The sequence below is a fragment of the Aspergillus heteromorphus genome, assembly GCF_003184545.1.
Source record: "Aspergillus heteromorphus CBS 117.55 chromosome Unknown BO70scaffold_2, whole genome shotgun sequence".
In the NCBI taxonomy this organism is placed as follows: domain Eukaryota; kingdom Fungi; phylum Ascomycota; class Eurotiomycetes; order Eurotiales; family Aspergillaceae; genus Aspergillus; species Aspergillus heteromorphus.
In genome coordinates, this window is record NW_020290407.1 from 97,708 (window position 1) to 124,591 (window position 26,884).

A 26,884-nucleotide genomic window follows, 5' to 3' on the forward strand; every position below is an offset into this window, starting at 1 on the left:
ATATGGGTGAGTGGTTGGGAAAGAGGAGAAGAAGGAATGACATAGGGCTGGTCGGGCAGATCGGAGGACTTTATGTCTATGAAGGATGGATGTCTTCATCTTGAAAGGAAATATAATTACATATAGTTGGTGAAGTACATTGCTCACCTGAGACGTCAATGAATGAATCAGGAATGATGATAGGTTAGACGCAGAATATCCATAGAGATCGCAGTTAATACATCACCCACCCCCCACTGGCCGAGATAACCTGTCCCGTCACCCACGAGGCATCCGGCCCGGCTAACCACGCCACAATACTGGCAATCTCCTCCGTCGTCCCTAGTCGTTGCTCAATCGGTGTCGTCGCCTTCTGCATATCCACAATGCTCTTGGGGATATTATCCAACATATCACTCGGCACCGGCCCCGGCGCCACCGCATTAACCGTCGTCCCGTTCTCCCCCAGCTCGCTCGCCCAGGCGCGCGTGAACCCCTCCAGCGCAGCCTTCGATGCAGTATATAAACTAACGCCCTTGAAGCCGAATCTCGCCGCAACAGAACTCACATTGATGATCCGGCTCTTCGGTGGGAGGTACGGGATGACGGCCTGGGTCATGAGCATGCTCCCCCGGACGTTCAGGTTAAAGACCGTGTCGAACTCGTCGACGCTCGCGTCTTTCATGCTGTTGACGGTTTCGACGGCGGCGTTGTTGATTAGGATGTCGATTTTGAGACTGGTATCTGAGGGGAGTTGGGATCGGAGTTGAGTAATCACTTCTTGGGCGCCGGTGGGGGAGGAGAGATTGGCTTGACAGGCCCAGGTTGTGGGCTTATGAGGGAGTTGCTGGATATTGGTCTGTAGGTCGATAACGGATTGCTTGCTGGCGTCTGAAACGTAGACGATGCAGATCTAGGCTTTGTTAGTGATGGTTTGCTTTGAAAGGGAGTGGTTGAGGAGTACATTCGCACCGCGTCGGGCTAATTCCAATGCGAGCCCGGCTCCGATGCCGCGGGATCCGCCGGTGATGATCGCGAGTTTGCCCTGGAGGGGGAGAGCGAATTGGCGTGTGGAGGCTTCCATGGTGCTGATGAATTGTGCTGGAGTTTCCTGGCTGTCGATTTGGGCTCACGAGTAGGAGGTATATATATGGAATGAAATGGTATGATAGTATAGGTTGTGGCGACGTCATCATCGGGGATAGGAAATAAGCCGGAAAATAAGAGTGTCAGCATGGTAGATGGCGGGACTACTAGTGCAGGACGGTGGATATTCGGACCACAGGGTTCACCAATGGGGACCAAGGCTGCAGGAGCGGAAGCAGCTGTCAATCGGTGCTTAATCTTGGGATGGAGTGGTTGCCTGCTGTCACGCCGATCTTGGTGCCTGGACACCTTTTCCGTCGAGTGGCCATGGCTTCTGAGTTCTGACACGTACTGGTACACCTTCAGAGCAATAAAGAGTGGAGAATTTGAATTGACATAGAAGACTCAGATGAGAAGAGTTGAAGGGAGAGGAAAAGAGAAAGGGAAGGAGGAGAGGGAGGCGAGGATGAAAAAGGAAGGTGCCCCATGTGACTTGTCCGCTTTCTCTTTATTGACGAGCGGCGACTTGAACCCCACCCACAACATCCTCCCCATTCCAGCATTGTTCACCTTCACACCCAGTGTTTTGCGATCGCAAGTTCCTTTTCTCTCATCCGACTCGATGTATCCGAAGTGTCACGCCAGTAACCATGGGAGGCAAAACCAGATACCAAGAGAGGATGGGCGTTGGAAGTGAGTCGTAGTCGGTCTCACAGAAGATGTTCCTCCGAGGCGCGATCAGGCAAAACATTCTGCATTCTCGTTCATGATATTTCGTCAACAGTCACAGTTCCGTATGACCAACAAACAGCACCTGGATGCCCTGAAGCTTGGAGTCTCATTTAAACAAAAGGGTTAGATCCGCAGCGCGCCATCGGGGGTGCCTTGCTGGGCCGGAGGTCTGTGCAAACAATCAGAAGGTCAGTTACCCATCGGATTCGGTACACAAATAACACCGTTGACGCTAAATACCTTACCAGAGGACACTTGGCGGGACTGTTTGAATTAGTGCCAAGTTTCTAAAATCGATGAAGTGGCATTGAAATCAAAGTTTATCATTGAAATGGTGGTGTCAATCGACCAGGGTATGATGATTATACAAGATGGCTATGCTTATCTACCGTGGACGCATCTGGGTCATCAGGCTCTGATATTACGGCCTAGCCCAAATTTTGGAAGTTCGGGCCATCCAACGGCCAGGGGGACCGTCGACATGCATGCAGGCAAACGTCGCTAGTATTGGCTAAGGTAAGTCAAGCCACGCTGCTACTTGTCCTGCTTTGCCCAATTTGACAAATTCCTTAGCCTATCCTATGTTTTACCCAATCGATATCATATTGTCACAACTGCCACATCCAGCACCAGGGCCTATATGTTTAGTGGGGAAAGAAGCAAGCCATGGAGATGGTTGCTTTCTAGATGGTGAGGTGCTGGCAAGGGTGTATCTGCCAGCCCTAAATTGAGGCAGCTACTGCGCTCACAATGGCTTGTGTGACAAAGAATGGGCCAGATTGCTGAGTGGTTGTGGGAGTATCCGGGTGTTTGAATTGGACCACTGCTATCTGGGTTCTAGATCTTTCAAAGAACTTAAATTGCAGATGTGAGTTAATGGAGAGAATCAACTAGATACCATGAACCACATTGCCAATAAGAATAGATACGGGCGAAGAATACCATGTTATACCAGTAGAGACAGTCAATACTCTCATTCCCCATTCCCTCATAACTCGGCATCCCCCAACCAGACGTTAAATCCAACCATCAGCAATACCTTCTAAGATCCAATCCATTAACTACAAAAGATCACAAGCCCCCCAGATCTGCGCCTGTGGCGGATCAACAGCGACATCCACCTCTGCAACCACCGTAGTCGTACTCCCATTCACGCCCTGGAAGGTGCAAATCGCGCCTCCGGGGGAGGAGATGCTCGTGACGACCATGGGATTGGCTGGGGATGACAGATTAGTCTCTCATACAAACAATAGCCCGTGTTTGATGGGATGAGATAAACATACTGATATCATGACCGCTCGAGTCCGCAGGGAAAACCTGCCGGAAAGACGTCCCGTTGGTGCCGTGGAAGGTGATTGAGACTGGGAACGTGGCAGAGCCCTGGGGGATGGGTGTTGCGCTGGCGAGGAGAGAGAGGGTCAGAGTGAGGGTGGAGAGGGAGGTGGCGAGGAGGGTGGGTTTAATTTTGGATTGCTGGATGATGGTGCTTTCTGATGGAGATGGAGATGGAGATGGATGGATGGATGGATGGGTATGTTCTGTATTTGATGATGGGATGGAGAGATATCGAAGGTATTTATACCCATACCACCCATATAGACACTAAGCCCTCATGAATGCCCTTACCAGAGCATAGGGACCAGAAGTAACAGCACACCTGATTATCAATCCAAGAGAAACATGTCTCTGAATGATGACGACTTCAAAAGCATGATAAATATAGCCAGACACAGATCCGATCCGATCCCAGATCACATGTTCCATTTGGATGAGTGATTTACTGTCTGTGCATTGTGATTGTCAGGTAAGACATTCGAGTCCATGTTTATTTGAGGGATGCATACTCACTGGCTGGAAATGGGTTGGGTCGAAGTGCATCGCATACATCTTACTCAGCTGAACGCCTGATCGGCGGTCATCTGGAGGGAACGGAGCTATATATATGCTGGGGGTGAGTGGCACGGTGACGGTCCGTGGTGGCAAGATCGGTTCTTGGAAACACTGCGAATTGGGAGAGGTTGCTGGGTTGATGTGGGGAGTGGGTGAGATGATTGAAAGTGATGGTGGTGGTGGTGGTGTCTATTTGTGGTGGGGTTGGTTGCCATGTTGTTGGCCTGGGGAAGGAAAGTGGCTCGGCGGGGCGGCGCAGCAGCAGCAGCAGCAACTCTCCTCTCAACTCATCCCACTCCCTCACTTCTTCTCTTTTGCTCACGGTTACTCGTGGTGTTGGTTCCATGCTTGCCCGTAGAGATTGGGTTCGCGGTGTCTTGGCTAGTGCTTGAGCTCGTTTGAGCTGATGTTACTCTGTCAGATCTCGCACGATCACAATTTCAATCCACTGGCTTTGTTCCAACACAGTCGCTGGAACAACGCGCACAGTCATCCTCTGATACCAAGTCAGCTTCGCTTTTCCTCGACATGGCTTCTGCGATTTCAACTACATTCCGAGGGAAATCCACTGACAAGATATCCTAACCCGCAGCAGGAAGCAGCGACGAGTCAAACTTCGCTCTTACTGGCCTCCAGTCTGAAAGACTGACTCTCTAAAGGGATCTGGTACGTTGGAAGCTAGCCATGGACAGTGCTAAAGAGGATTGTGACTAACATCAGTCATTACTATCATCTAACAGAACTATTATACATCGACCCTCCCGCAGATATTATACAGTCGGACCTACGTCTCCGACTAGCAAGTCAAGAAAACCAGGATGGCAGAGAAAAACAGGGCCGAAGGAGACATAGAGTATCCCGCGGCCGCTCCGCTGGTCGCAGCCACCGAAGGGGTACTGCTAGCGGATCCAGACGCCGAGGTTGCCGACCCTGTCGTCGATTGATTCTTCGCAGTGGCCAAACCGATGGTCGCGTTAGCCACGTTGTGATCGAGGTACAGACCGCGGAAGAAAGCTGCTAATAATTAGTGATGGTGCGCCAGATATAAAGGGGAAAACATACCTTGACCGGCAACCCACAAGGTTGGGTAGCCCTCCACGTTTGCTCCTGACAGAACGGCAGTGCAGTTGTTGTTTCCGTTGTCGGCGGCAATCCATTGCTCTCCCTCAATGTTGAAGATTTTGCTCTGGTGGCTGATGAGGCCGGAGTCTGCCTTCGCTGCAGCAGTCGCGTTGGCGGTGGAAGGGATGTTGAAGCCCAGGGTGGGTGGGCTGTCGCAAGGGAAGTACCCGGTGACAGTCACTCCGTCGGTGGTGTTCTGGACAACAGCCTGGATGGATGTGGCTTCAAAGATAGATAGGACCTCGTCGACAGGGCTGGCATTTCGCGTTAACCAAGCTCGGCCAGGGGAGTGGGTTACTTACCCTACGACGGTGGCAGTGCCAGAGTCCAGCTCAACCATGATGTTGGTAGTGATGACGGTGTTGTTAAGCGCGACATCAGCAAAGATTACCCACTCCTGGATAATAGACGTGGTGGTGAGGTTTCCCTCGAAGAGGGATGTGTCGAGCTCTCCCAGTACTTGGATACCAGTGTCATTCTGGCCTAACACAAGGGCGAACCGGCAAGACGCAACTTGTCCCTGACTGCAGAGGGAATGGAAGAAAGGCTCAGCGCCGTTGGGGAACTGCTCTACTTCAACACCGGCAAAGCCGACGATACCGTCGCCTGGGATGAGATCGCTGCTGTTGGCGGAGCCCACGGTCTGCGTCGCAGTGAGCGAGCCGAAAGAGACGGTGTCATTGTACAGAGTACCCGCTACCTGATTATTGTAAGTAATCGTGGGCTATTATGACGGAATCACCTTACCGAGCCAGTTCCAGACCCGTCGCTCTCTGTTGTCCCATAGGAGTTGTCGAAGGTGAGATTGAGGTTGACCGAGCTTGAGCCAGGGGTATAGTAGCCCTTGTTCACAATAACATCAGACGAGCCGGTGTCAATCAACATGTGCAGGTTCTTCGAGCTTCCGACATCGAAACTACCGAACCAAAATCCCTGGACAGCAATTAGCGTTGCGGGTGACCTAGTGACGGCACACACACCTCTGACTCCGAAATGCTTTCCGTGTCATATTTCCCGCGGCGAAGAAGCTTAGCCCCCGGGTCGGAACGATGGACCAAGTTGATGTGGGAGGGAACATGTTGGGGGGCAGGCGAGGCTAAGGCCGGAAGGACCCCGAGCGTGCCAAGCATCAACAATTGATTAATACGAGTCATGTTTGCGATTGATAAGGAGAAAGAAGAAGCTTGCTTTCCACTGGTGACATGGAGGGAAGCTGCCTCTTTATAGACATCGCCCTCCTGGCTTGATATGAGGCTCTTCCATTTTGAAGGTATACACAAGTGGAAACCCAATTTGCCCTGCTCATTCGTGGATTGTTGAATCCAACGCTTGAAGATCTGCATCTTTCTCGTGTTCATCAGTGGGGATATTTCAGCCCCCAACGCCCGCCCCAGACTACTTGCAAGCGGCCACTGGCTTGCTCGCACCGGCTAACCAAGTCCTCACTAGTCGCCGTTTCAGGGATTGGAAGTCGGGAATATTTGACGGGCCCTCCCTCCCCTGCCGCCCTGCAAGCTCTGCCAATATGACCGTGTCTCGCATACGCTAGCCAACAGAGGTCTGGCCTCACGTTACAAGCAGTGCCCGGTTGCCTGAATTGAAGCTTACACCGCAATCTAACAAGTGGTGATTCGATTGAGGCGCTATTTGATCAATACGAGATATCAGGGGCGCTTGTTTTATGGCGGAGGGTCGTCCAGCAAAGTCCCGCAATGGCTGCGGAACCTGCAAGTGAGTCTGCTAGTTAGACAGGACGGGCAGAGACTTATCCGCTGCGATAGAGTCAGAAAAGTAAAGTGTGACGAACAAAAGCCGGACTGCCATCGATGTAAATCGACGGGAAGAAGATGCGAAGGCTACAGGGTCGCCGATCAGTCGCGAGAAGGCCCTTTGCGCATTATCCAACATGTGCCCATCTGCAGAGCGCCGCAGCCTGCAGTCCAACTTACAAGGGTCGAGCAGCAATCGTTTGACTTTTTCCAGCGCTGTACGATACCCAGCTTCGGAGTAGATCTCGGCTGCTATTTGCTTCCAGCAGCGTCCAGCGACCCGATCCTCCAGTCGGTGGCCATTGCGGTCGGCTCCGTGCATCGAGCATTTACTTTCCGTGCAAACGTTGGCACGGACGAATCGCATTTCGCCCTCCGATATTACAACAAAGCCATCCGCGAGTTGGTCACGAGGAGCTGGCAAAGCTCGGCCCAGGCAAATATCGCGGTGCTTATGGCATGTGTACTTTTCTTTTGCTGCGAATCTCTTCAAGGCCACTACAAGACTGCCCTTCAACATGCATCTTCGGGGCTTAGAATACTGCAGCAGCAGGAGGCGTTCTCAGGCGGCTCTTCAAAATGTTCACCTGCACCTGTTCTTCGGCTATTTCATTCGTTGCAGAATCAGATTCTCGAGATCGAAGGTGCGGTGTCGATTAGCTACGAGTCGCTATTGGCTGTATCCGACTCCCCTGCTTCCACCCCGAGCAAGGTATTAGACATTGACCAGATTCAGCGTTCATTTGAACCGTTATACAGCCGTTTTATCCGTCTAGACGCTATTGCCGAGGAGTGGGAAGCGGCATCAGGCGAAACGGTGACCACTTTCGATGTAGAATTGGCACCGAAGCTGCATACAGAAGTGATTGAAATTAGAAGTGATCTGACTGCATGGATATGCAAGTTCGACGAATGGATTGCTACAAATGAAGACGAAGTGTCTCAAAATGACCACCGAACCATCATACTCAAAATATGGAAGCTGCTAATCGGCGTGTATCTCCAAATGGAATGGCCACCGGCCGAGATGCTATGGGACAATTTCACAGACGTGTTCACCAACATCGTCACACTCGCTTCCATCATCGTCGACCCCACCGACCCCTCCCATTACCTCAAAAGAACTCCCCCGACGTCTTTGAGCGAGGGCAACAAGACGAAACTTCCCACATTGCTTCCGAAACCCTCGACCACCACCCCCAAACACCCCACCTTCTCACTCACCATCGGCATCATCACCCCGCTCTATGTTTGCGCAACCCGCTCTCGTAACTCGCACATCCGATATCGCGCCATCGACTTGCTCTCCCGCTGCCGTCGCCGCGAGGGGCTCTGGGACTCGGACCTCGCGAGCCGTGTAGCGAAACAATTTACCCTGATCGAGGAAAGAGCAGCGGGAATACCACCGGGAGTGCCGTATCAGCCCGGGCATATTGGTCGCTCGACAAGGGTTAAGTCCCTCTCGCCTCGGTTTGACGAGGGACGGCAAGGTACGTTGCGATATACGGTTGAGGTGATGGGGGAGGGCGAGAGGGAGGAGGTTGTTACTTGGTAATTGCCTTTCGTGGTATTGGGGGTTGGGCTTATATTTTGAGTGTGCAGAATGAATAATTGGATATTTTATGGATGGAGTATAGGTAGTCTGCTTATGCGATAATATTATTTTTCTAATGTTAGGTATTGATCCGCTGATAGTATATATACTATTTATAAATCTCAATGCGAGAACTCCTTGGATTCATCGGGTCAGCCATGTCACTTCCAGCCAAATAAACCCAGATGTGACCCTTCATCAACCGGCAGCGATACCGAAAAGCACGTGGATTAAAAGCCCACAGCCAAAAGCTGCAAAATCCTCTCAGCCATGCATCATAGGCTGTTTGGAAACCCAGGGTCAAGGAATATAAAATATCACATTCACAGCCAAAGCATCTGCAGGGATCTGTGCACACAGTTGCGTAACCGTACGCGTCCATGTATGTTATAAATTGGCCGGACCTCCCAACTAGCATGGTAAGGTCAAGTATAATCCACCTTAAGAGCTTAAGCTACCAAGTAACCGTCTTTTATCCTTGATATACCCCCCATGGAGATAGATGGTCCAGGGTGTTTTTACCTCCCCGATAACACGCCTCTGTCCATCGGGGCCAATGCCCTGCTGTATGTATGCACAATAGTCGACATAGAGATAGAATGCTTTCCAAACCTAGTTAGGTGTCGCCAAATGCGGTATGAGAGCCGAATATTGCCATCTCTTCAGTGGACATGGAGAATGATGATGTATAGCCATCGTTGGGTTGAACGGTATCTGTTTGGAATGGCCCACATCGTACACGCCACAGTTTTAAAGGGCTTAATATATGTCGGAATATAGTGCAATCTGGATGGAACTTAGCCACAATGTACCGCAGCACACCCGAGACCTCCATTCGACAGACCAGCTAAGAAGTCAAAGATACTGCGTCATAATAGGCGAATATGGATACAGGAGGGATATCATCGCCAATAATGATAGCTCCCCCCTTGCTCATGTCCAAACTGTCCCCCATCCGCCTGGTAGTCATGTGGTAGCCCACCCATGTGGGCATATCTTCTTTCATAGACTGGCCGACCACTCGGGACACCAGTCGGAACTGGTTTGCTGTGCGATGACAGGATCGGACTGGACTGCTTCGAGGCATGGGTTCCAAAGGGAGGTTCTACTTATTCGGAACGAAGGCTCTGTGATGCAGACACTGCTTATAAGAAACCATTGCCTGGAATGTTATTTCGACATTCAATGTGAGCTTTTTTGGCAGCGACAAAGGCTACCCTCAGGTTTCGTATAGTTCAACATCGAGCGATTCAATCTTGCCCAGGCTGACTTTTGTAAGTTGAAATTGGGGCTTTATTTGAGAAACTTTGAGCGGAGACATTTTGAATTCCAACCCTAACACCGCGAGGAGAACTCGAAATATTGGTTTAATTCGGTAACCACCGGGGAAATAAACATTTTATGGCACCAAGCCCTAGAAGTGATGGTGTGTTTGTTTTCAATAGACCAATGGCCTAGCCTCAGAACATTATCCGGGAGCTTTAGATACCGTGAAATAGGATTTCTGTCTCAGCCTGCTGGAATGATGTCCTGTCCAGTGGTCACTGGAGTTCAAGGTTCACCAGTTGGTGGCATTTTCACGGGCCAGGATATAAGTCTAATAACGTATTTAAGCTTCGATACGGAGATAGAAGTCGACATTCAGATAGCTGGGCAATGAAAGGACAATTATTCTGCTGGGTAGTAATACTCCTCATCTGTTCATGTTCCCATGGGCCTTTAGAACTCGGCTAATACGTCGTGTCGTTGGACGCAATATCCGCATGCGGTTGGGGTGATGTTAAGTATGCCAAGTGAGAACTCCCGACACAATTGTCGATACGTCCCCCCAGCCTTCGCTTATGCGACAGATAGAGGTGTTGGCTCTGTTGAGTGTGATGGAGCACTCGGTGAGATAATCATATATTATGTTAATATATGTGGTCATGAAACGATCAACCATCAAGACATGTGGACAGTATTACCCGATTAAGGAAATATTAGAGGCCGCTTAGGGATTTGTGATACTGATTATGAGGGACGTGGGTTGGGAAGGAGAGAAGGAAGGAATGTTGCCAGAGTGGGAGGTCGGGTTTGAATCAGTACGCTGGCCCTTTTTCTGGGGTGAATACTCTTGGTGAAATTGGACGGTGATGGTCAGTGGCTCCCATACAGCAGTAGGTGAATACTCCAAATTCTGATTATGTAGTATGAATTCGGTTCGCGAACTTGATTGAACAGAATCCGACAAATCACGGTGATTAGGGGGATATTTATATTTCCTTTGAGAACTTGAAAACCCCCCTTTTATTGAAAATGACCTTCAACTAAGTCACATAAGGGAGCAAGGGCTCTGGAAGCCATGCAGTAAGTATCAATTTCCAGTGGTATATGTCTTGTGTGTAAAAGTCCAATTCTGATGTACACGGAAATATTAACCCAAATCATGACTGGTATGATACAGGAGTTTAGTTACAAATGTTCTTCAAGTCCCTTGAGATCAGGTATTGGGGAGATAAGAGACTGTGACTTTAATACATTTCGTCCAGTAGGGCTACTGGACAGACCCACGAGTCATGTGATTGTCGCTGGGAAGACAAAAGAAGTTCGCCTTCTCGCCCTTCACCTTCCTTCCTTCCCTCCTTCCCTTCTTCCCTTCTTCCCTACCTTCACGCCCATTAATCGGACTCATCCCCACAACGTCGTATCTCCCAACTCTGGAGCCATGGAGGAATCCAACAGAAAAGAATACCCAATATACGTATCCCCTCATACTATCCAGCCTCATTCTGACACAACCTACGAACAGGGCGAGGCTGTGCAGAGGCGTAAGGCGTCCACGACCTCTGCACCTCGGGTAAACAATCACTTCATCACCCTGATTGACTGAGAACGACTACTATGCACAAGAGTGGAAAAACGGTATCGGGTCAATTCCAGCTTTCGACAAATTAGCAGCACACCCCTGCATCTTATTCCCATATCCTCGTCTCCGATAGGGTCGCAACGTGGCGCTTACAGAGTGGACAGCTGCTGTGAGGGGATGTCGCAGGGATATTGCTGGCTTATAACCACCTCTCTCGGAGGGCCCAGGCGGGCTGTACTCTTTTGCCGCACCGGGCTCCACGCATACAAGTCTCGCGAAAGCCCACATGGGTAGCAGGCTCAGATCATCCGTTGATCTCTGGTTCCCACTCTTCAAAAATTCATTATGTGTTTTTATAATCGGCTTAATTATGCCTGCGGGCACGTGAAATGGGCTTCGTTTGAGCATCGATGCAACTATGAACATAGAACTGGTGGGCAGTGTACCATACGGCTGCTCAATATGACTGAGACCCGAGCGACAAATTGCAGGCTATGTGAAAAGATTGAAACGAAGTCACGGACGCTGTCAGCCGAGCTCGATCAACTGGAGCGCTGGGAGCGGGAGGGAGGATCGGAAGTACATATGAAGAGGTCTCAGGCGCTGGTTTGTCAACTGAAGGATGAAATTGATAAGTTGGAGAGGGAGAGCAACTATCGAAGATGTATGTTGGATGGAACTGTTGTATATCTAAAACGCTCGGTGGGAACATCTGGCTATCCCCCACACCAAGCGCAACGATTCCAAGAGGAAGAACAGAGCAGTGATGCCAGATTAGCTATCAAACCATCTACGGAATCGACGAGAAAAAGACTCCTACTTAGCACTCGTTTCACTTACGACACTGAGATTATCGATATACTTCGTGGAAAAGACGATATGCGCAAGTCATTGACGAAGGCATTGGTATTTACGGCAAAGGATGGCTTTATCGAAAAGGCATTATGCGAGGACTATGTGCAAAGAACATATGGAGATACAGGGAGGCGGTTCTTGCAACATATGGCGAATGCGCTTGAGAATTCCACGGGAGTCGCCGGGTAGTACGAGAATATTACATTTGCATCCGATTCAAACCTTCGTTGCCTAAGCTGTGAGGAGATGTTGATCGAGCTGGGGAAAGAGAGGATCATGATTGTGGGTCACACAGGCTCATCTAATGTCGCAGAGGTCGGACTATGGCTTTGCCTTGCCCTTCGAGAGCCGAAAGCCGGGGAAATATCGGGTTCTGAAGCGCGTTTGAACGACCTCGAGGATTTCATGCCGGATGGCAACCAAACCAATTGCTGGCAACAGCTTTTATTACCAAGCGGGCTCAAAACCCTGCTGAGAAGGATGCTGCGTCGCAAATATCCGATACTGGAGCCGTGGTCTTTGGCAGCAACCCGGGAACTGTCATCGCAGCTGTCGTTGGATATATCCGGGGCAGGCTGCAGGATACTGCCTACAACTTGAGATCCTCCAGCTCTTAATCCGATGTACTCTATCACTCACATCAGTGGTATGTTGGTTCTTGCCCGGTATTACAAAGGTTCACACTAAGCTGAAAGAAATCGCTTACAGATATCTGGGATTGCCGATCTAGCGCGTCAAGACAGCATGGAAGTCGTTTCCAATTTCGATTTTTATTATGCCGTGGAGTGCTTCAGAGCAGATGCAGAAGTGTACACACAGGGGGTGAATGCTCTACAAATCTTATTTTCGATCATCACAAATCCATACAAGGGTTTCATTCAACAATCACACAATTACTGATTATAAATCGTTTTATAGCAGCATTATTGAGAATGCCTTCAGACGGAAGTAGCTTTTCGAGTACAATGGTGACAGGAAAATTGCCGGAGAGAAGTTTTACAATTTTTCTTGCCTAAAACGATGGGGAGGGTGGGGGGTGGCCCCCGCGTGCTGACAATTATAGAAGCAGATTTTCCTCAGATTGACAGGCGCTGGCAAGTGACAGATAATAGTAATGAGCAAATGAGGTTCAGGCTACCCCTCTGTTAGCCTATGTGACATCAGCTCGATTCGCGCTTCGGGGACATGGGTGTTCGTTAGTGATAGCGCTAGCTAGTTAGGCTAGGGCTGGAGTCTGCCCTTTGTTGGATGGGCGCTTAACCAGTGCAACCGTCATTGGATAACACTTGATGGTCGTTTCCAGGCCTTGATAGCACATGGCTAGGCGGAATTCGTGCAGGCCAAAAAATGGTGCTGCAATTTTCTCCAGCGCTTAGGGGACTTCTATATGAGTCGTTGGTTCCCCGACCGAGAACGTCGCGGGTTGTGCGAGGCTACTTTCGGGGCATTGTCTGCCATCTGATCTTGCCACAGGATCATTCTCTCCATTGGCAGGCTTTAGAAAATTATCGCCCAGGAATTATCCCCTTACCCATTGCTCCCTGTGCAAGCTTAAGCGTTCGATTCTCTATTCACAATTGAAAACACCTCCGCCATGACGACGACAACAATCAGCATCAGTCTGGATGCGACCGAGTCCAACTATCCCCCAGTGACAAGCACTTCTACCGTCACATCATACATGCCGCTCACCACGGTCTTTACGCCCCCCTCAGGATGTGAAAACTCATTTCGCCTCGACGGGCCCAGTCTGATGGGCTGGGATCCGGGATACATGCTTGACGTTAACTCCGACGCTCGCTGCTGTCCCCCGCAGATGGTTACTTGGTGGGAGCAAGCGCTATTGGGTGGGGGAGGGACAGATGCGACGGAGATGAGCATCGGGCCTTTCACGGGTCCTGAATCGTGGCCGACTGTGGCATCGTCGATCTACAATTCATACAGCACGCTGTGGATGTGTTGTCCTTCGTTAGTCAACCATCACACACCAGACCTTGCGCTTCCTGTGCTAATGACAAACGAAGTGGATACTTCCTCTCCCAGGGAACAGTCGGCGAAGTCATCGGACGGTGTCTATCCAGCGTCTACTCCGGCATGACACTCACATACGCCTCAACACCATTAAACAACCACACGGACTGGACAATAGTCACCACTACCCTAACCACCGACTCAACAGTCGGCGCAATCGACATCGTCGGCTGGGAGATCAAGTATCCGGTCACCGTCGCCGCGACAGCCACGTCCACATCTACCGGGGATTCAACAGCATCCACATCCACATCCACATCATCCACCCTTCCTACATCAATCGAAGACCAATCTTCAAATTCGGACAATGGCATCTCCACAGCCAGCAAAATCGGAATCGGCATAGGCGCGGGAGTGGGTGCCGTGGGTATTATTGCATTGTTACTTGCGTTTTATCTGTTTCACCAGCGGAAGAAATTGGCTATGCAGTCACGTCAGCCGGTAGCGGCGTACGAGTATTATCCCCCCGTCGTGAGAAATTCGAGGCCGACGGAGCTGCAGGGCTTTCGGGGTATGCCTGGGGATGCTTGGGGTTCGCCGCCGGTTGAGATGGGGGCGAGGTAGTGAATTCCTTACTAGTTTATTCACTTGGCTTTTTTTTTCGTGTAATTATTAGGGGGGTTTAGTGTTCCTTGATACCTGGATTTGTAGCTATCTACTTTTGATCTATGGACCTCATTACATAAAATAGTCTTTTCGGTCTGATGAATGTTAAGATTTCTTATTTCATTTAATTCATGGTCTGGTGTCTCTCATAGTCATGAGCAATTTGTCTAAATGAGCCGTGGGCCCTGGGCCCTCACGCAAACACAACAAGCCCTCAGTATTTAGTAGCGTCACTATAATAAATTAACACATTTTAATCACCCTGTATAAGAAGCTTATTGGATCATACTAACACATCGGCCACAGCCCGGGCTACGGAAACCAGGGACGCCTAGATAGTACTGACATACGGCGCAGTATGCATGCATGCATGCATGGATACTGCCTGCATGATGTATTGACGAGCGCCACTGCGGCAAAAGGAGTACTCCCCGCGCATGGCGCTCCGGAAGAGGGACGGACACCTGCGGGTCCTGACATGTATAGAGGGGTCCTCTCATCCCATTCCCATCTCCCACCGCAATACCGGACGGATCCCTCGCCCGCCCTAAGCCTAAAGCTAAAAAAAAAAAAAAAACTCTTACTGTGGCCCGGAGGACCACCGACCCACCACTGACCAACGAAGATCTAAATCAGGAGTGTCGGTTTGGTGCGGAGGTTCTGTTTTGGACTGACGTTCCTTAGGTTGTGCTTTTGCCTGGGAGTTATGAAGGTAGATACTTAGAGGGGAGGATGATTTTAGGGAGGATTTGGAGGAGGACTTTCAGGGAGTCAGAGTCGGTTGTAGACTATATACCCTTCCCTCCTCTATTTAATGGTGTGAATTATTATCCGGACTCCTCTATGGAATCATGATGGTTGGGTCTAGGGGCCGGAGAGCGGGTGTCGCGGAGTGTAGAAGGAGTAAGTATATCATTGGGATATATGCTGAAACTGAAAACTAAATACATATTATGTTGTGCTATCTCAGCTTCAAGGCAGACTATACTATACAGAATCACTAACAGACCTCGACTATACAACTCGCCCTTTTAATTTTGTGACCTTTTTTCCATCGGTGTCCTGAATCTCTGATTTGAAGTGCCGTTTGAACGAAGCGATCACACAGACACCTCATCATCTCTCTTCTCTCCTGATATCAATCATGATCATCAAGGCGTGGATATAAGATAGAAATATATAGAATTTGTAATCTGCCTCACCTTAGTTATCTGCTTGCATGTTCTCACCTTCCATCGTACCGCGTAACTGACCAACCGATCCCATTCCCAGAAAGCACCCCAATAGCCAATCGGAGCTTTCGGCTCGTCTCGGCCCCGACAAACGCCCCTCAAACCCCGACCGGCCGACCGAGCCAATCAGCGTCGTCTACCCGCCATGCCCCCGATGAATCCCATCATCAGCTCATCTCATATTCTCCCCAATTCAACTTCTCTCTACTCCGGATCATCTTCCAATCTATCAATTCTCTACAGTGTCATTTCTATCAAAAAAGTGTCCGTCCTGTGGCAGTGTACAAAGACGGGAATACCCTCAACCGCAGCGAGAATCATTACCATGCCCATCCGCCCCGCAACCGTCCCCCTCGCCCCAGCCCCAGCTCCCTCCCCATCAGCTGCATCCACTCCCAGTAACGCAAACTCACCCTACAACTACAACCACAATTACATCTCCACCACCTCCACCACTCCCCCCCAAGCAGCACACACCTGCATCCACTGCGTGAAACGAAAAGTTAAATGCGACCGGAATCTTCCCACCTGCTCCAGCTGCATCAAAGCTGCTATTGAATGTATCTATCAGACGCCTGCGCCGCGAGCGCGGAAGCGACGACGTCGACGGAGCGATGATATGCATGAGCGGTTGGCGCGGTATGAGCGGTTACTCAAGGAGAATGGGATTGGGGTTGGGAGTGGGAGTGGGGAGGTGGAGGGGAGGGGGGTGGGATTGTCAAGGGGGAAGTGTCACTGAGTGGTGGTGATGACCAGGGGGTTGTGCCGCGGTCGGCGGAGCAAGCTCGGCCTCAATCTCAATCCGGTTCAACAGGGAAGATGGGGAAGTTGTTGTCCGGGGATGATGGGAAGTCGCGGTATATCGACAGTAGTATCTGGTTGAATTCGGGGGAGGCGAATATGCAGAGTGTGTCGGAGGATGACGAGGAGGAAGAGGATGCGTCGGTGAATGCGAGTGGGATGGTGCAGGACCCGGTGTCCGGTGCTTTGGTGGGGGGGTCTCAGGATCTGACTGCCTACCATCCGTCTCATTATCATGCGATCAGGTTGTGGACAGCGCATATCCAGAACGTCGAGCCGCTTTGCAAGGTCCTGCATATCCCGACGACGGGGAATATGGTTGAGACTGTCTCGAGGAATCCAAGCACAGCTACAAAAGCACAGGAGTGTCTCCTTTTTGCGATATACCACTTCGCCGTCTTCTCGCTCACAGACGAAGACTGCATCCGGGACTTCGGACAGACCCGATCTATACTGTTAGCCAAGTACCAGATGGCCCTGCGACAGGCGCTCGTCAACGCATCCTGGCTCAAAACCACAGAGATGCCGGTCATGCAAGCGTTCATCCTGTTTTTGATCTCCGTCCGCACGCAGGCAGACCCGCACACGTTCTGGATCTGGACCGGGGTGGCGGTGCGGATTTCCCAGCGCATGGGACTTCATCGCGACGGGGAGATTCTGGGTCTCCCGCCGTTTGAGGTGCAGATGCGTCGACGGCTGTTCTGGCAGCTTCTCCCGCTAGACGGGTACGCGGGCCAGCTATCCGGCACGGGGATCTCCGTGGCGCCAGATAGCTGGGACACGAAGCAGCCGCTGAATATCAATGACGATCAGATCTACCCTGGGATGACGCGGCAGCCGGAGGAGGTGCACGGTGCGACGGAGATGATTTTCTGTCTGACCAAGAATGAGCTGTCGAATCTGTATACGCGCAAAGGGGTGCGGATGAAGAAGGTTGGCGCGACGATCCAGTTCCGCGAGAGTGCGGAGATGGAACATCTGATTGATGAGGTGGAGAGTACCATCGAGACGAAATATCTCCGGTACTGCGATATTGTCAATCCCCTCCACGTGCTGACGATGGGAACGGTGAGGTCGGGCGCAAATGCGGTCCGGCTCCGGAATCGGATGGGCGAGTTGACGAAGCTTTCTGTTTCCGATTCGCAGAGGAGGGAGCTGTGTAGTCTGGCGCTGAGGATCCTGGAGACGGATTGCATGTTGCACAAGAACCCCATGACGAAGCGGTTTCTGTGGCACTATAAGGCTTTTTTTCTCTGGGATGCATTGGTCTGTGTCTTGAGGAGTCTGGCCAAGTGCGGGTTCTTTGCTCGGTACGAGGTGGATAGTATCTGGGAGACGGTGGGCGATGTCTATCGGAATCATCTGGAGATCCTGGAGGGGAAGCAGATTCATCATATTGCGGTGCGGAAAGCGACGCTTGACACTTGGGCTGCGAATCCGCCATTGGGTGCTGCTTCTGAGCCGGGTTTCATTACCGGGCTGCGTGAGCTGCAGAGGATGAAGGTTGCTCGACGTTTGGAGAAGACGGAAGATATCCCTACCCCTGACGGTCTGGAACAGATATCCTCGTTTGACATGCTGTTTGGGGGGTTTAATGGAGAGCGACCCTGGGAGACGGATTGTAATCTCAGCGGCGTGGATTGGATGTTCTTGGAACAATTGTAATTGTACTGTTTCATTGACCTGATAGATGTGATCTGTATGTGTCTGTTTCCCTTTCGGGGATAATTCATGTAGAAATATGCTGCTTCATACAGAAAAAGGCGCGTAGAAAATCTTCACCTGATATGGAGGATTACCCTCAGTCTGTGTGGAGACCGAGTGTGTAATTGCAATTACATCACCGTTTCTAATTCCCTCGTCTCCTCCAGTCATATATTTTGGAGAAATGGTCACAGGGTTATAGTGCGCGGAAGCCCATCATCCTTTGGACGGCTGTATTCCGCGTCAATCCGGGGCAAATAACAGGTGCTTCATCAGGATATTACATGTAAGCGTTCATTGAATAGCGTGTATGTGTTGAGATAACGCGAGCCAGTGACTATTATTGCATGGCAAAAGTAACGGTTTTGATTGATCCTTACCGCGCAAAGTTCGCGCCTTGAGTGAGACAACCCCCTTTTGTTTCCGTGTATTTTCCTGACTGGAAAATAAATTCAACCCGGGCTGCACATCGCAAAGCCGAGGCTCAAGTTCGATCAATTGTCCTGAAAATCTGCGGAATCAGCTTGAACCACAGTCGATGCCAGCCAGCGCTGGTCAATGCTGTAATTGCCATCACTCTGTACGGAGAGTACTTTACTGAGCCAGAGGAGCGGGAAGCCCTGATTTCTATCATCGATCGAACCGAGAATCTGCACGTGTGGCCCATGCAGAAGTGCTACCAGGGACTCAAGCGTCGATGGGAGTTGGTAGACGGTTGCCATTAACCAAACGGATTTGGAAATAAACCTCAACATTCCACTGGGATATCAGCGCGGATAAAGATTTAGAACAAGTTGATTGGGGCCCAGATAACCTCACCAGAAGGGTCCTGGACCCTTTCGGCCCCATGGATAAGGGTCCCGCGGCCCCCACGCCCAGCTTCCTGGTCTACAAATGACCCGTGGATACGACGAGGCTGACAGAGTTCAGGGCAGAGTGGTCTACCAATAACTCAGGCGCCCTCGGACCGTTAACCCAGATTAATACCTGGGGGCCAGTTTTCCAATTTATACTTATCCAGTGCAAATTGATCATGAGATTAATCCACACCAGGTCAATGGGTATATAGAGCAACGGAATCCGCATGAGATGGACATGCCTTTATTATCCAGCACTCATCTTAATCTTCCTACTTGTTACACACCTTCGTTTCCACTACTCCCTATCTATCTTAATAATCATCACTCCTTCAATTCAACCCTCACCAACTAAAATGAAGACCTTTACCACCATCCTCCTCACAGCCCTCCTATCCGGCACGGCCATGGTAACCACCTCCCCCCTTCTTTCCCGTCATCCCCCTCCGCCAAGCGACAAAAACTAACCCCCCAGGCCGGCTATCCCACCCGCACGCTCGCCAACCACACCATCGTCCCAATGACTTACACCGGCCCCATCACCCCCGGCGGCGAGCACATCACCTTCACCGGCCACAGCATCCAGGACATCCACTTGCAGATCCTGGCCTTGAACCCGGACTTCAAGCTGTCTGCCCCTGCCGCGAGCTCGACCCCTCTCGCCAGGAGAAACAAGGTCAGACCACACCTTGCACTTTCCAAACCATCACCTCCCCTACAACCAAACCATATAGCATCCATTCCCATACCCGAGAAAAGATATCCATTCACAATCCCGAAATTCGTCATCCAAAAAAACAGACTAATACACAGAGTTCGTAAACAGGAAACCAAATCCCTGATCTGCGACATCCCCGGCCGTCTGTCCGAAACGGCCGAGACAGTCTGGATCCGCGACGGAATCAGCTACCTGAAGGGGTTGGAGGGCACGTGCGGAGTGTCTGCGGGTCCGGCGGCATGTGCCAGGATCAGTTGCTCGTATGATTCGGGGATTTATTTGTGTAATGATGTACGTCTTTCTCCCCCATCCTCTCCTTTTATTCACATCCCTTCCTTGCATTTCCTTGTCTACGGGCGATCTCCACTCATTCCCCTTTCTGCCGACCGTTGCTCTATATTTGCCTTTCGTGGTCGTGCAGGTGCTGATTAATTGACAATATAACAGAACGACGAGAAAATCGACCCCAGCTGCTCGTATCTCGCCTCCTACGCGGAAGATATCCTGGAACGGTGCGATGAGGGCGAGTATATGAACGGGCAGGAGTTCGACTCGGATAATTATAATGTTGTTGTTGCGGGGGACCTTTGCTAGTTTTCTTTACCAATGGGAAGGGGGGGGGGGGGTCGTTGTGAGACTTTTTCTAGTCTGTATGGTTGTTTCGGGGGTTGGGTGGCTGTTGGTGTTGGTGTTGAGTGCGGCTCCGGCAACCGGGGATAGGATTTGAGTTACTAAGAACTTAGGATATTTTATTTTACTTTGTCACTCAGTTTTACTTTACAATTCTTTTCCGTCAAGACAATCATAAAGGTCATCCACGGACTGCAGGTTAAGATCTACCATCCCGCCCAGATCTTCCGCAACTGATCCGAAATAAAGTCGTATGTCTGCTCGACATCTCCTGATACGCTTCAGTCAGCTGAATAGTGCGCTGCTTCTTCAGGATCCCGTTCGTCACCAAGCCAGCAAGCAATATACAAACACGGTGTGGAAATCAACCCCCACGCCTCGTGGATTCCCGAGTTAGCTATGGTGAGGATCTCCGTCCTTGATTTTTGTAGTTGTAGACGCGACTGGAATGGGTTCGCGACCAGCAGCTTCTGCTAAAACCCTGATTAAATATCAAGCTTGTTTAGCCTGTTGGACCCTTGATCTGCGGCCCCTCTACCACAAACACTGTACCCGGCATATACTAAGCGTACTATATACTACTATACAGCCAGCGAATCAGGGGGCGGAGCGAGAATTAGTCGATCGACGGAGAAAGCCGCTCATTGCCAAAGTTAGGCTAGCGCCTAGAATCTACAAGGGTACTAGGTTCTCACCTCTGCCTCAGGCAGTAACAGCGAACAACTATTGCCTGTTGTTTACCAAGTTGATTACCAAACCTTTATGCACCCACGATGTTATCAAGGTTTATTAGCATCAGCATCATCGACCATAACAGCAAGCTAACCATGGTCCAGCAAATCGCCAGGCGGGCCGTTGCTGACCCGACAGGGACTAGCGCGTAGACCGGCCGGTGACGTCGGATCTCCCCCTCCATCCCCGCGGCCACTTTTAAGCGTCCTGTCACCTCCAGCTTCAGACCTCATCACAACAACCCGTTCAGACTACCACCAGCTGACATGTCGCTCAAAGGATCCAATATTCTCATAGTAATTCCTCCCATGCCATTGACTATATACCGTTAGATCCGCTGCTAACAACAACAATCTAGACCGGCGCGTCGATGGGAATCGGCGAAGCCATCGCCCACGCAGTGGCAGTTGAAGGCGCGAATTTGATACTGTTTGCCCGCTCGGAGGTACGTGATCACCGAATATGCTACTGTGGTATAGTTACTTACTAACCCCCGTCCAGGACAAGCTCCAAGCGATAACCCAGACCCTGAAAACCAAATACCCCGCATCAAAAGTAATCTACCACCCCGTCGACCTGCAGAACTACGAAGCCGTCGAAACTGCCGTCGATGCAAGCGTCAAGGAGCTCGATCATATCAATGTCCTCATCAATAATGTCAGTTCAGTCACATCCCACCCAATCCCCGTACTAACCCCCAAAGGCCGGCCTCGCCCTCGGCGCCCCCTCCCCCTTCCCTTCCCTTCAAATCCGCGACATAGTAACCATGAACGCCACCAACATTAACGGCTTGATGTTCACCACCTACGCCGTGCTCAACGCCTCCATGAAGCCTCGCAAAGCAGGTACGATTCTGAACGTCACCTCCATCACAGGGCTCGAGGTGCCCCCCTTTCCCGGGGAGGCGGTCTACCACTGCAACAAAGCGGCGCAGGAGGCATTCAGTAACGCGCTGCGCAATGAGCTCAGTGAGACAAATATTAGAGTATTGGTGCTTAGACCGGGTGTTGTGGCTACGAATTTCCATCAGCAGAGGGTCGGGTATGATGAGGCTTTGTATGTCGGCTTTATGGAGGGGTATAGGTATGATCTCTTTTTTTCTTTCTGCCTGGGTTGAATGGGGGGTTGGAGTATAGAGGGATCGGGGATGCGGGAAATAGTGCTAATATTTTATGTCTAGGCCGCTCGAGGCGCAAGATGTTGCGCGCTCTGCCATCTTTATGCTTCAGCAGCCGCTCGATGTGTCAATTAAGGCGCTGGATGTTGTTCCTTCAGGTACGTTATAAGCCATTCATGGCTATCGTAAGGATGGTAGGCTAGAGCTATTTTTAGCACAACGCAGCATCAATGTTTTCGACCGGACTTGGAACGACAGGAACGCCTGAGCATCATTGGCAATTGCAACATCACGCGCATATTAGCAGGCTTATTCCTCTCTCCCTATCTTTCTCCAAAGCACACACCACGAGACCTATTATTCCAGGATTTCCAAATCCACACAAATCTACAGCTCCGCGGGATCTGCCCTTTTGCGAAACTGAACCATCGGCCCATCCCGGATACTGATATAGCTATCATAGACGCAAAACACGTCTTGGCCTCCCGCAATTCCTCGGCCCTGGCCTTGCTTGCCAGTGCCAGTCGTATCGCCCGGTAGTAGGCGCAGGTCATACAGCCACAATGTCCGCGCGATGGTCAAATACAGTTCCAACAGAGCGAACGACTTGCCCGCACAGCTGGTCGTTCCAGCCGTAAAGGGAAAGCAACTCGATCTTGCCCGAGCGACATCATCAGCAGAGATGCCTGCTGCTGGATCCACAATCCACCGCTCGGGTCGATAGTTATCCGGGTCGGTGAAATATTTCGCATTGCGATAGAAGCTCCAGTGAGCGACCCCCACGGTCGTCCCTTGAGGGATATACTCACCGTCTATAGTAATGCCACCAGGTAAGACGGCTCGGGGCAGCTCGGCCGGACCGGCTGGTGCAATCCTCATTGCCTCATCAACGCAAGCCCGGAGATACGGGCAGGAGGAGAGAAGTTTGCGACCCCCCTTGATCTCATCAGCAGAGACAAACGTGCTACGGATTTCAGACACAAGCCGCTGATATGCGTGGGGGTTGCGGACGATGTAGAAGAAGAACCCGGCCATGATCACGGATGTGGTGTCTGAGCCTGCTATGGTGAGCATGATGGCTTCGGCTTCTAGCGCGTGGCGCGCGTATCCTTGGAGACCGGTCTTCGGGTCCTTCGCGTGAATAAGGTAATGCAACATGTCCGGACGCTTGGCTTCCATCTCGTCGTTGGACTCCATTTGAAGTCTTCGCTCCACAGATTCCGTCACAAAATTGTACAGAAAGCGCACGGGGCCAGGCGTCAGCTGGTTCAGGAGCCAGTCGAGACCCCGAGGTTTAAGCCAGACAAGGGCATTGACCCATGGGAAGTGGCCCAACTTGTCCAGTTAGCCAGGGACCAGATACGATGTTGGACAGACATACCGGATACAGGATACGAAGAAACCCGGCAATGATGTGAGGGATCTCGCGGTACTCGTTCTTGCCAGGCTCCTTGGTGTTGACAGCCCGCCCAAAACAAAGGTCGCAGAGTACGTCCAGAACGAGATAATCACACGTCTCAGACATCTTCCTCGGGGCAGACCATTCTGATCCATCGCCATCGATCAAGAGCTCACACCACCGCGCTACATGCCTCTCCAAAAGCGGATCCATCGAGCGAAGTGACTTTTCGGAGAAGACGGTATTCAACACCCGCCGTTTCTGGTCATGTCCGACAGGGTCCGTACCGGTGAGGGTGCTCTGATCATGCTTGTGTCGGGTTAGCATGTCGTAGAACGCCGATCGTTTGACATTGGCCTTGATGTTGAAGATGTCCCGATAGGCCGTGGGGGTCTTGAACAGCAGGCCGTCTGGGCGAAGACGAATCACGTCGCCATAGACACGGTGGTTGTGATCAATCCACAGATGGCGCTCGCCCGTTAGAGACCAGTAGAAATCGGGAATTGCAGAGATCCGGGCGAAGAAAGGGCCCGGATACTTTGCCAGTGGGCTGAAATACAGGTTGAAGATAACCGACCACACCGCCTGAGGAATTCGATAAGCATCTGATCGGCAACACAAGGCTTTTCTAGCTCACATAGCAGAAGAGAAGACCGAGGCCGAGTGGGACCCATTGGTCCACTATGGTTGCGATCATCGAGATATTCGTTGCGATGGTTCGTCCTGGGCCTGCCCGCGGTGTAACCGGTAGCGACGAACGATATCTTATACAGACACCCTCGCGTCAATCAGTCAATAAGAACCTTGTGACTCCGACAAGTGGGTGGAATACGAGCCGATCTGAAGTTTTCAGCCGTGGCGGGGTGGTGTGGCGTCCTGCGGGGCCCCCGATTCGCGTGCTGATGCCTCCCGTCGGCAATTATCGACGATATCGCGAACCGGCCTGCGAATCTCAGCTCCGCTTCAGGTCCAGCCGCCACCACGGCTCGCACAACATCTTCACGCCGTGTGTCAGGCACCACCGATGGCAAAACACAAAAAGGGAGATAGCAGCAGGGGTGACTGCGGGTATAAAATCCGGTATTCCCTGCCATTGACCTCTCGCACGATGTATCGTGCATTCATTCTACCTCCCACATCAAGTCGCCATGCGTGGTTTATCGGAAAGTGAGATCCTCTATAATGAGGTATGGCAGTCGTCATGGCCTACAATCGAACTAGCCCAGTCGTCCTTAATGAAGCCCGCTTCGGCGTCGTTGAGCCTGGACGAACGTACTGAACTCACGTACAAAAGAGCTAAGGCCTTGGCAAATGCACATGGTACTTGACAACCTGCGTGCTCTCCTTTTATTACCATACTGACCGAGAATAGACCTCACCATCAAGGACGTGGCTTACATCACTCCACGGTTTTGGAAGCTGCACACCGACCTGCTCGGGGCCATGGATGGTGGTGCAACAACCCTTGTCAGCATCCAGTACAACCTGTTCATTGGTACGGTGGCGCCGTTTGCTGCAAGCCGTCCCGACCTGCTGCCGATCTTGCAACGTGCGTTGAAATTTGACGTCTCGTAAGTTGCCCTGCCAAACTAATACGTCATATACTGACGGGTGGTATATGTTTTTAGTGCACAGTTCATGTTGACGGAGGTCGGACATGGTCTCGATGCGCGAAACCTGGAAACCACGGCAACGTTACTGCCAAACGGAGGGTTTGAACTCCACAGTCCTTCGCCGGCGGCTGCGAAGTATGTCCCAATCGAGTGTCTCGATGATATGATCGATCTAACCCATCTCAGATGCATGCCCCCGTCGACACCTCGAAGCGGCCTTCCAGTCGTTGCCGTGGTTATTGCCCGACTGATGGTCGATGGGGAGGATCGCGGAGTCCGGCCCTTTCTGGTTTCTCTGACCGATGGTACTCAGATGTGCAAGGGCGTCGTCTCAAAGGTTCTACCGCCACGAACCGGTGCCAATCCAGTCGACCACGCGCTCACCTACTTCAATAATGTACGCCTACCGTCATCCGCCCTGCTAGGAAGCCTGGCGAAACCCCAGAGCGAGCGGGATGACTTCCTTTCCACAATCCACCGTGTCTCCGCGGGAACCCTGCTCCTCTCCAGCGGCTGCATTCCGCTCCTCAAGACAGCCATTTACAACGCGAGCCAGTTCAGTTTCCAACGGATGATCCTCGGGCACGATGGGAACTCCATGCCGGTCATGAAGTTCCGCACCCAACATCTCCCCATCCTTCACGCCATCGCGCAAGTCCATGTGCTTCAGGCATTCCTCATCCAAGCAGCCACAGGATTCCGGAACCCGAAAGCCGATCCCCGCGTGCGGCATGCCATCGCGACGGTGTTCAAGGCTGTCGCATTGCACCACTTTGGGAAAAGCATCAAGACCTTGAATGAGGGGTGTGGGTGGCAGGGGTATTACGAGCATAATCAGACGCTCCAGGCTGAAGTAAGAAAGCCTCGTAAATCAGCAATCCGTCCAGCATGCTCACTCTTTCATAGCTAGAATTCCGTGCCGTCGGAACAGCGGAAGGAGACATCAGGGTCCTTGCCATCCGTACGTCCACGACCCACATAACACCAGTCCATGAAAGACACTAACCACATGGTATCTAGGACTGGCAAGTGAACTCCTCATCGGCCGCTACCAAGTCCCACCCCCCCGCGACCCCACCAGTCTAATCGCCCAGCACGAGATGGGCCTTTTTGCCGAGGCCCAGCAAACCCTGAAGGAGCTGGGCGGCATCCACCGCAGCGATGAATTCAATCGCAACATCCTCCCGCTGGCTCTCCCGCTGGTCGAAGCCATCGGGTACCGCATGGCCGTGGAAGCGGCCATCGACGTGAACATCGACCCCAGACTGCTCGCCTTGTATGAAAGCGGCATCGTCAAGGAGGATCCAGCCTGGTTCGCGGAACAGGGCGGTCTCACCCGCCAGGAGCAGCGCGAGATGGAGGCTCTGGCGGCTGATGCCGTGCTGCCCGATCTAGCGCAGTTAGTGCAGGACACCGGGGCGCAGCCCTACAGCACTGCCCCCATGGCGTCCCGGTCGGCGTGGGGGGGTTTGTGGAGGGATTGGAGAGCTTTGAGGGGCAGGGCTGTTTTGATATGATGGCGTAGGTGGTAATGGGGTCTTATTTGATGTTATTCAAGCAGGTTTCAATACA

At 51.5% G+C, this 26,884-nt stretch overlaps 10 protein-coding genes across 10 annotated transcripts; 7 read left to right on the forward strand and 3 right to left on the reverse strand.

Annotated features, from left to right (window-relative positions):
• Window positions 1–129: 129 nt before the first annotated feature.
• BO70DRAFT_358124 (SDR family NAD(P)-dependent oxidoreductase) lies at window positions 130–1,494 on the reverse strand. The gene is made up of 2 exons (XM_025542221.1): window positions 944–1,494; window positions 130–892 (listed from the first exon to the last, which is right to left on the reverse strand). Exons 1-2 carry the CDS (start codon window positions 1,061–1,063, stop codon window positions 215–217), a joined length of 798 nt encoding a protein of 265 aa, XP_025403118.1. The 5' UTR covers window positions 1,064–1,494; the 3' UTR covers window positions 130–214.
• A 1,374-nt stretch (window positions 1,495–2,868) lies between these two features.
• BO70DRAFT_392361 (pepsin-like aspartic protease) lies at window positions 2,869–5,963 on the reverse strand (the record flags this gene model as incomplete). The annotated part of the gene is made up of 8 exons (XM_025546278.1): window positions 2,869–2,891; window positions 2,942–3,013; window positions 3,081–3,177; window positions 4,502–4,701; window positions 4,750–5,063; window positions 5,112–5,509; window positions 5,557–5,742; window positions 5,790–5,963. The coding sequence occupies 8 exons, from the start codon at window positions 5,961–5,963 to the stop codon at window positions 2,869–2,871; spliced, it is 1,464 nt and encodes a 487-aa protein (XP_025403119.1).
• Window positions 5,964–6,490: 527 nt separating this feature from the next.
• BO70DRAFT_284324 (Zn(II)2Cys6 transcription factor) lies at window positions 6,491–8,133 on the forward strand (the record flags this gene model as incomplete). The annotated part of the gene is made up of 2 exons (XM_025539123.1): window positions 6,491–6,540; window positions 6,591–8,133. The coding sequence occupies 2 exons, from the start codon at window positions 6,491–6,493 to the stop codon at window positions 8,131–8,133; spliced, it is 1,593 nt and encodes a 530-aa protein (XP_025403120.1).
• Window positions 8,134–11,362: 3,229 nt separating this feature from the next.
• BO70DRAFT_262261 (uncharacterized protein) lies at window positions 11,363–11,680 on the forward strand (the record flags this gene model as incomplete). The annotated part of the gene is made up of 1 exon (XM_025538931.1): window positions 11,363–11,680. A coding segment is annotated over one exon (318 nt), but the record flags the coding sequence as incomplete, so codon positions are not given.
• A 1,783-nt stretch (window positions 11,681–13,463) lies between these two features.
• On the forward strand, window positions 13,464–14,467 carry BO70DRAFT_283656 (uncharacterized protein; the record flags this gene model as incomplete). Its single annotated transcript, XM_025539099.1, has 2 exons — window positions 13,464–13,840; window positions 13,897–14,467. Coding segments are annotated over 2 exons (948 nt in total), but the record flags the coding sequence as incomplete, so codon positions are not given.
• A 1,492-nt stretch (window positions 14,468–15,959) lies between these two features.
• Window positions 15,960–18,230, forward strand: BO70DRAFT_384331 (putative C6 transcription factor). The gene is made up of 2 exons (XM_025545651.1): window positions 15,960–16,421; window positions 16,472–18,230. The coding sequence occupies exons 1-2, from the start codon at window positions 16,067–16,069 to the stop codon at window positions 18,205–18,207; spliced, it is 2,091 nt and encodes a 696-aa protein (XP_025403123.1). The 5' UTR covers window positions 15,960–16,066; the 3' UTR covers window positions 18,208–18,230.
• Window positions 18,231–19,430: 1,200 nt separating this feature from the next.
• Window positions 19,431–20,391, forward strand: BO70DRAFT_358131 (uncharacterized protein). Its single transcript, XM_025542222.1, has 2 exons — window positions 19,431–19,513; window positions 19,579–20,391. Exons 1-2 carry the CDS (start codon window positions 19,460–19,462, stop codon window positions 20,251–20,253), a joined length of 729 nt encoding a protein of 242 aa, XP_025403124.1. The 5' UTR covers window positions 19,431–19,459; the 3' UTR covers window positions 20,254–20,391.
• A 1,058-nt stretch (window positions 20,392–21,449) lies between these two features.
• Window positions 21,450–22,568, forward strand: BO70DRAFT_283812 (SDR family oxidoreductase; the record flags this gene model as incomplete). Its single annotated transcript, XM_025539103.1, has 6 exons — window positions 21,450–21,479; window positions 21,542–21,628; window positions 21,685–21,840; window positions 21,887–22,266; window positions 22,364–22,458; window positions 22,516–22,568. The coding sequence occupies 6 exons, from the start codon at window positions 21,450–21,452 to the stop codon at window positions 22,566–22,568; spliced, it is 801 nt and encodes a 266-aa protein (XP_025403125.1).
• BO70DRAFT_75795 (cytochrome P450) lies at window positions 22,449–24,553 on the reverse strand. The gene is made up of 3 exons (XM_025548693.1): window positions 24,337–24,553; window positions 23,682–24,284; window positions 22,449–23,635 (listed from the first exon to the last, which is right to left on the reverse strand). The coding sequence occupies exons 1-3, from the start codon at window positions 24,394–24,396 to the stop codon at window positions 22,688–22,690; spliced, it is 1,611 nt and encodes a 536-aa protein (XP_025403126.1). The 5' UTR covers window positions 24,397–24,553; the 3' UTR covers window positions 22,449–22,687.
• Window positions 24,355–26,873, forward strand: BO70DRAFT_75780 (putative acyl-CoA oxidase). Its single transcript, XM_025548692.1, has 6 exons — window positions 24,355–25,019; window positions 25,072–25,270; window positions 25,328–25,447; window positions 25,499–26,165; window positions 26,219–26,273; window positions 26,333–26,873. Exons 1-6 carry the CDS (start codon window positions 24,848–24,850, stop codon window positions 26,827–26,829), a joined length of 1,710 nt encoding a protein of 569 aa, XP_025403127.1. The 5' UTR covers window positions 24,355–24,847; the 3' UTR covers window positions 26,830–26,873.
• The last annotated feature ends 11 nt before the right edge of the window (window positions 26,874–26,884 follow it).

Bases quoted from the DNA above. Each gene is read 5' to 3' on its own strand.
- BO70DRAFT_358131 (XM_025542222.1), top strand. From the start codon at position 19,460: ATGAAGACCTTTACCACCATCCTCCTCACAGCCCTCCTATCCGGCACG. The intron at 19,514-19,578 runs GTAACCACCTCC...CTAACCCCCCAG, and splicing joins TCCTATCCGGCACGGCCATG to GCCGGCTATCCCACCCGCAC.
- BO70DRAFT_75780 (XM_025548692.1), top strand. From the start codon at position 24,848: ATGCGTGGTTTATCGGAAAGTGAGATCCTCTATAATGAGGTATGGCAG. The intron at 25,020-25,071 runs GTACTTGACAAC...GACCGAGAATAG, and splicing joins GGCCTTGGCAAATGCACATG to ACCTCACCATCAAGGACGTG. The intron at 25,448-25,498 runs GTATGTCCCAAT...AACCCATCTCAG, and splicing joins CCTTCGCCGGCGGCTGCGAA to ATGCATGCCCCCGTCGACAC.
- BO70DRAFT_358124 (XM_025542221.1), bottom strand. From the start codon at position 1,063: ATGGAAGCCTCCACACGCCAATTCGCTCTCCCCCTCCAGGGCAAACTC. The intron at 893-943 runs GTACTCCTCAAC...AACAAAGCCTAG, and splicing joins TAGCCCGACGCGGTGCGAAT to ATCTGCATCGTCTACGTTTC.
- BO70DRAFT_75795 (XM_025548693.1), bottom strand. From the start codon at position 24,396: ATGATCGCAACCATAGTGGACCAATGGGTCCCACTCGGCCTCGGTCTT. The intron at 24,285-24,336 runs GTGAGCTAGAAA...CGAATTCCTCAG, and splicing joins TCGGTCTTCTCTTCTGCTAT to GCGGTGTGGTCGGTTATCTT. The intron at 23,636-23,681 runs GTATGTCTGTCC...TAACTGGACAAG, and splicing joins TTCTTCGTATCCTGTATCCG to TTGGGCCACTTCCCATGGGT.
- BO70DRAFT_384331 (XM_025545651.1), top strand. From the start codon at position 16,067: ATGCCCATCCGCCCCGCAACCGTCCCCCTCGCCCCAGCCCCAGCTCCC. The intron at 16,422-16,471 runs GTGGGAGTGGGG...TCAAGGGGGAAG, and splicing joins GAATGGGATTGGGGTTGGGA to TGTCACTGAGTGGTGGTGAT.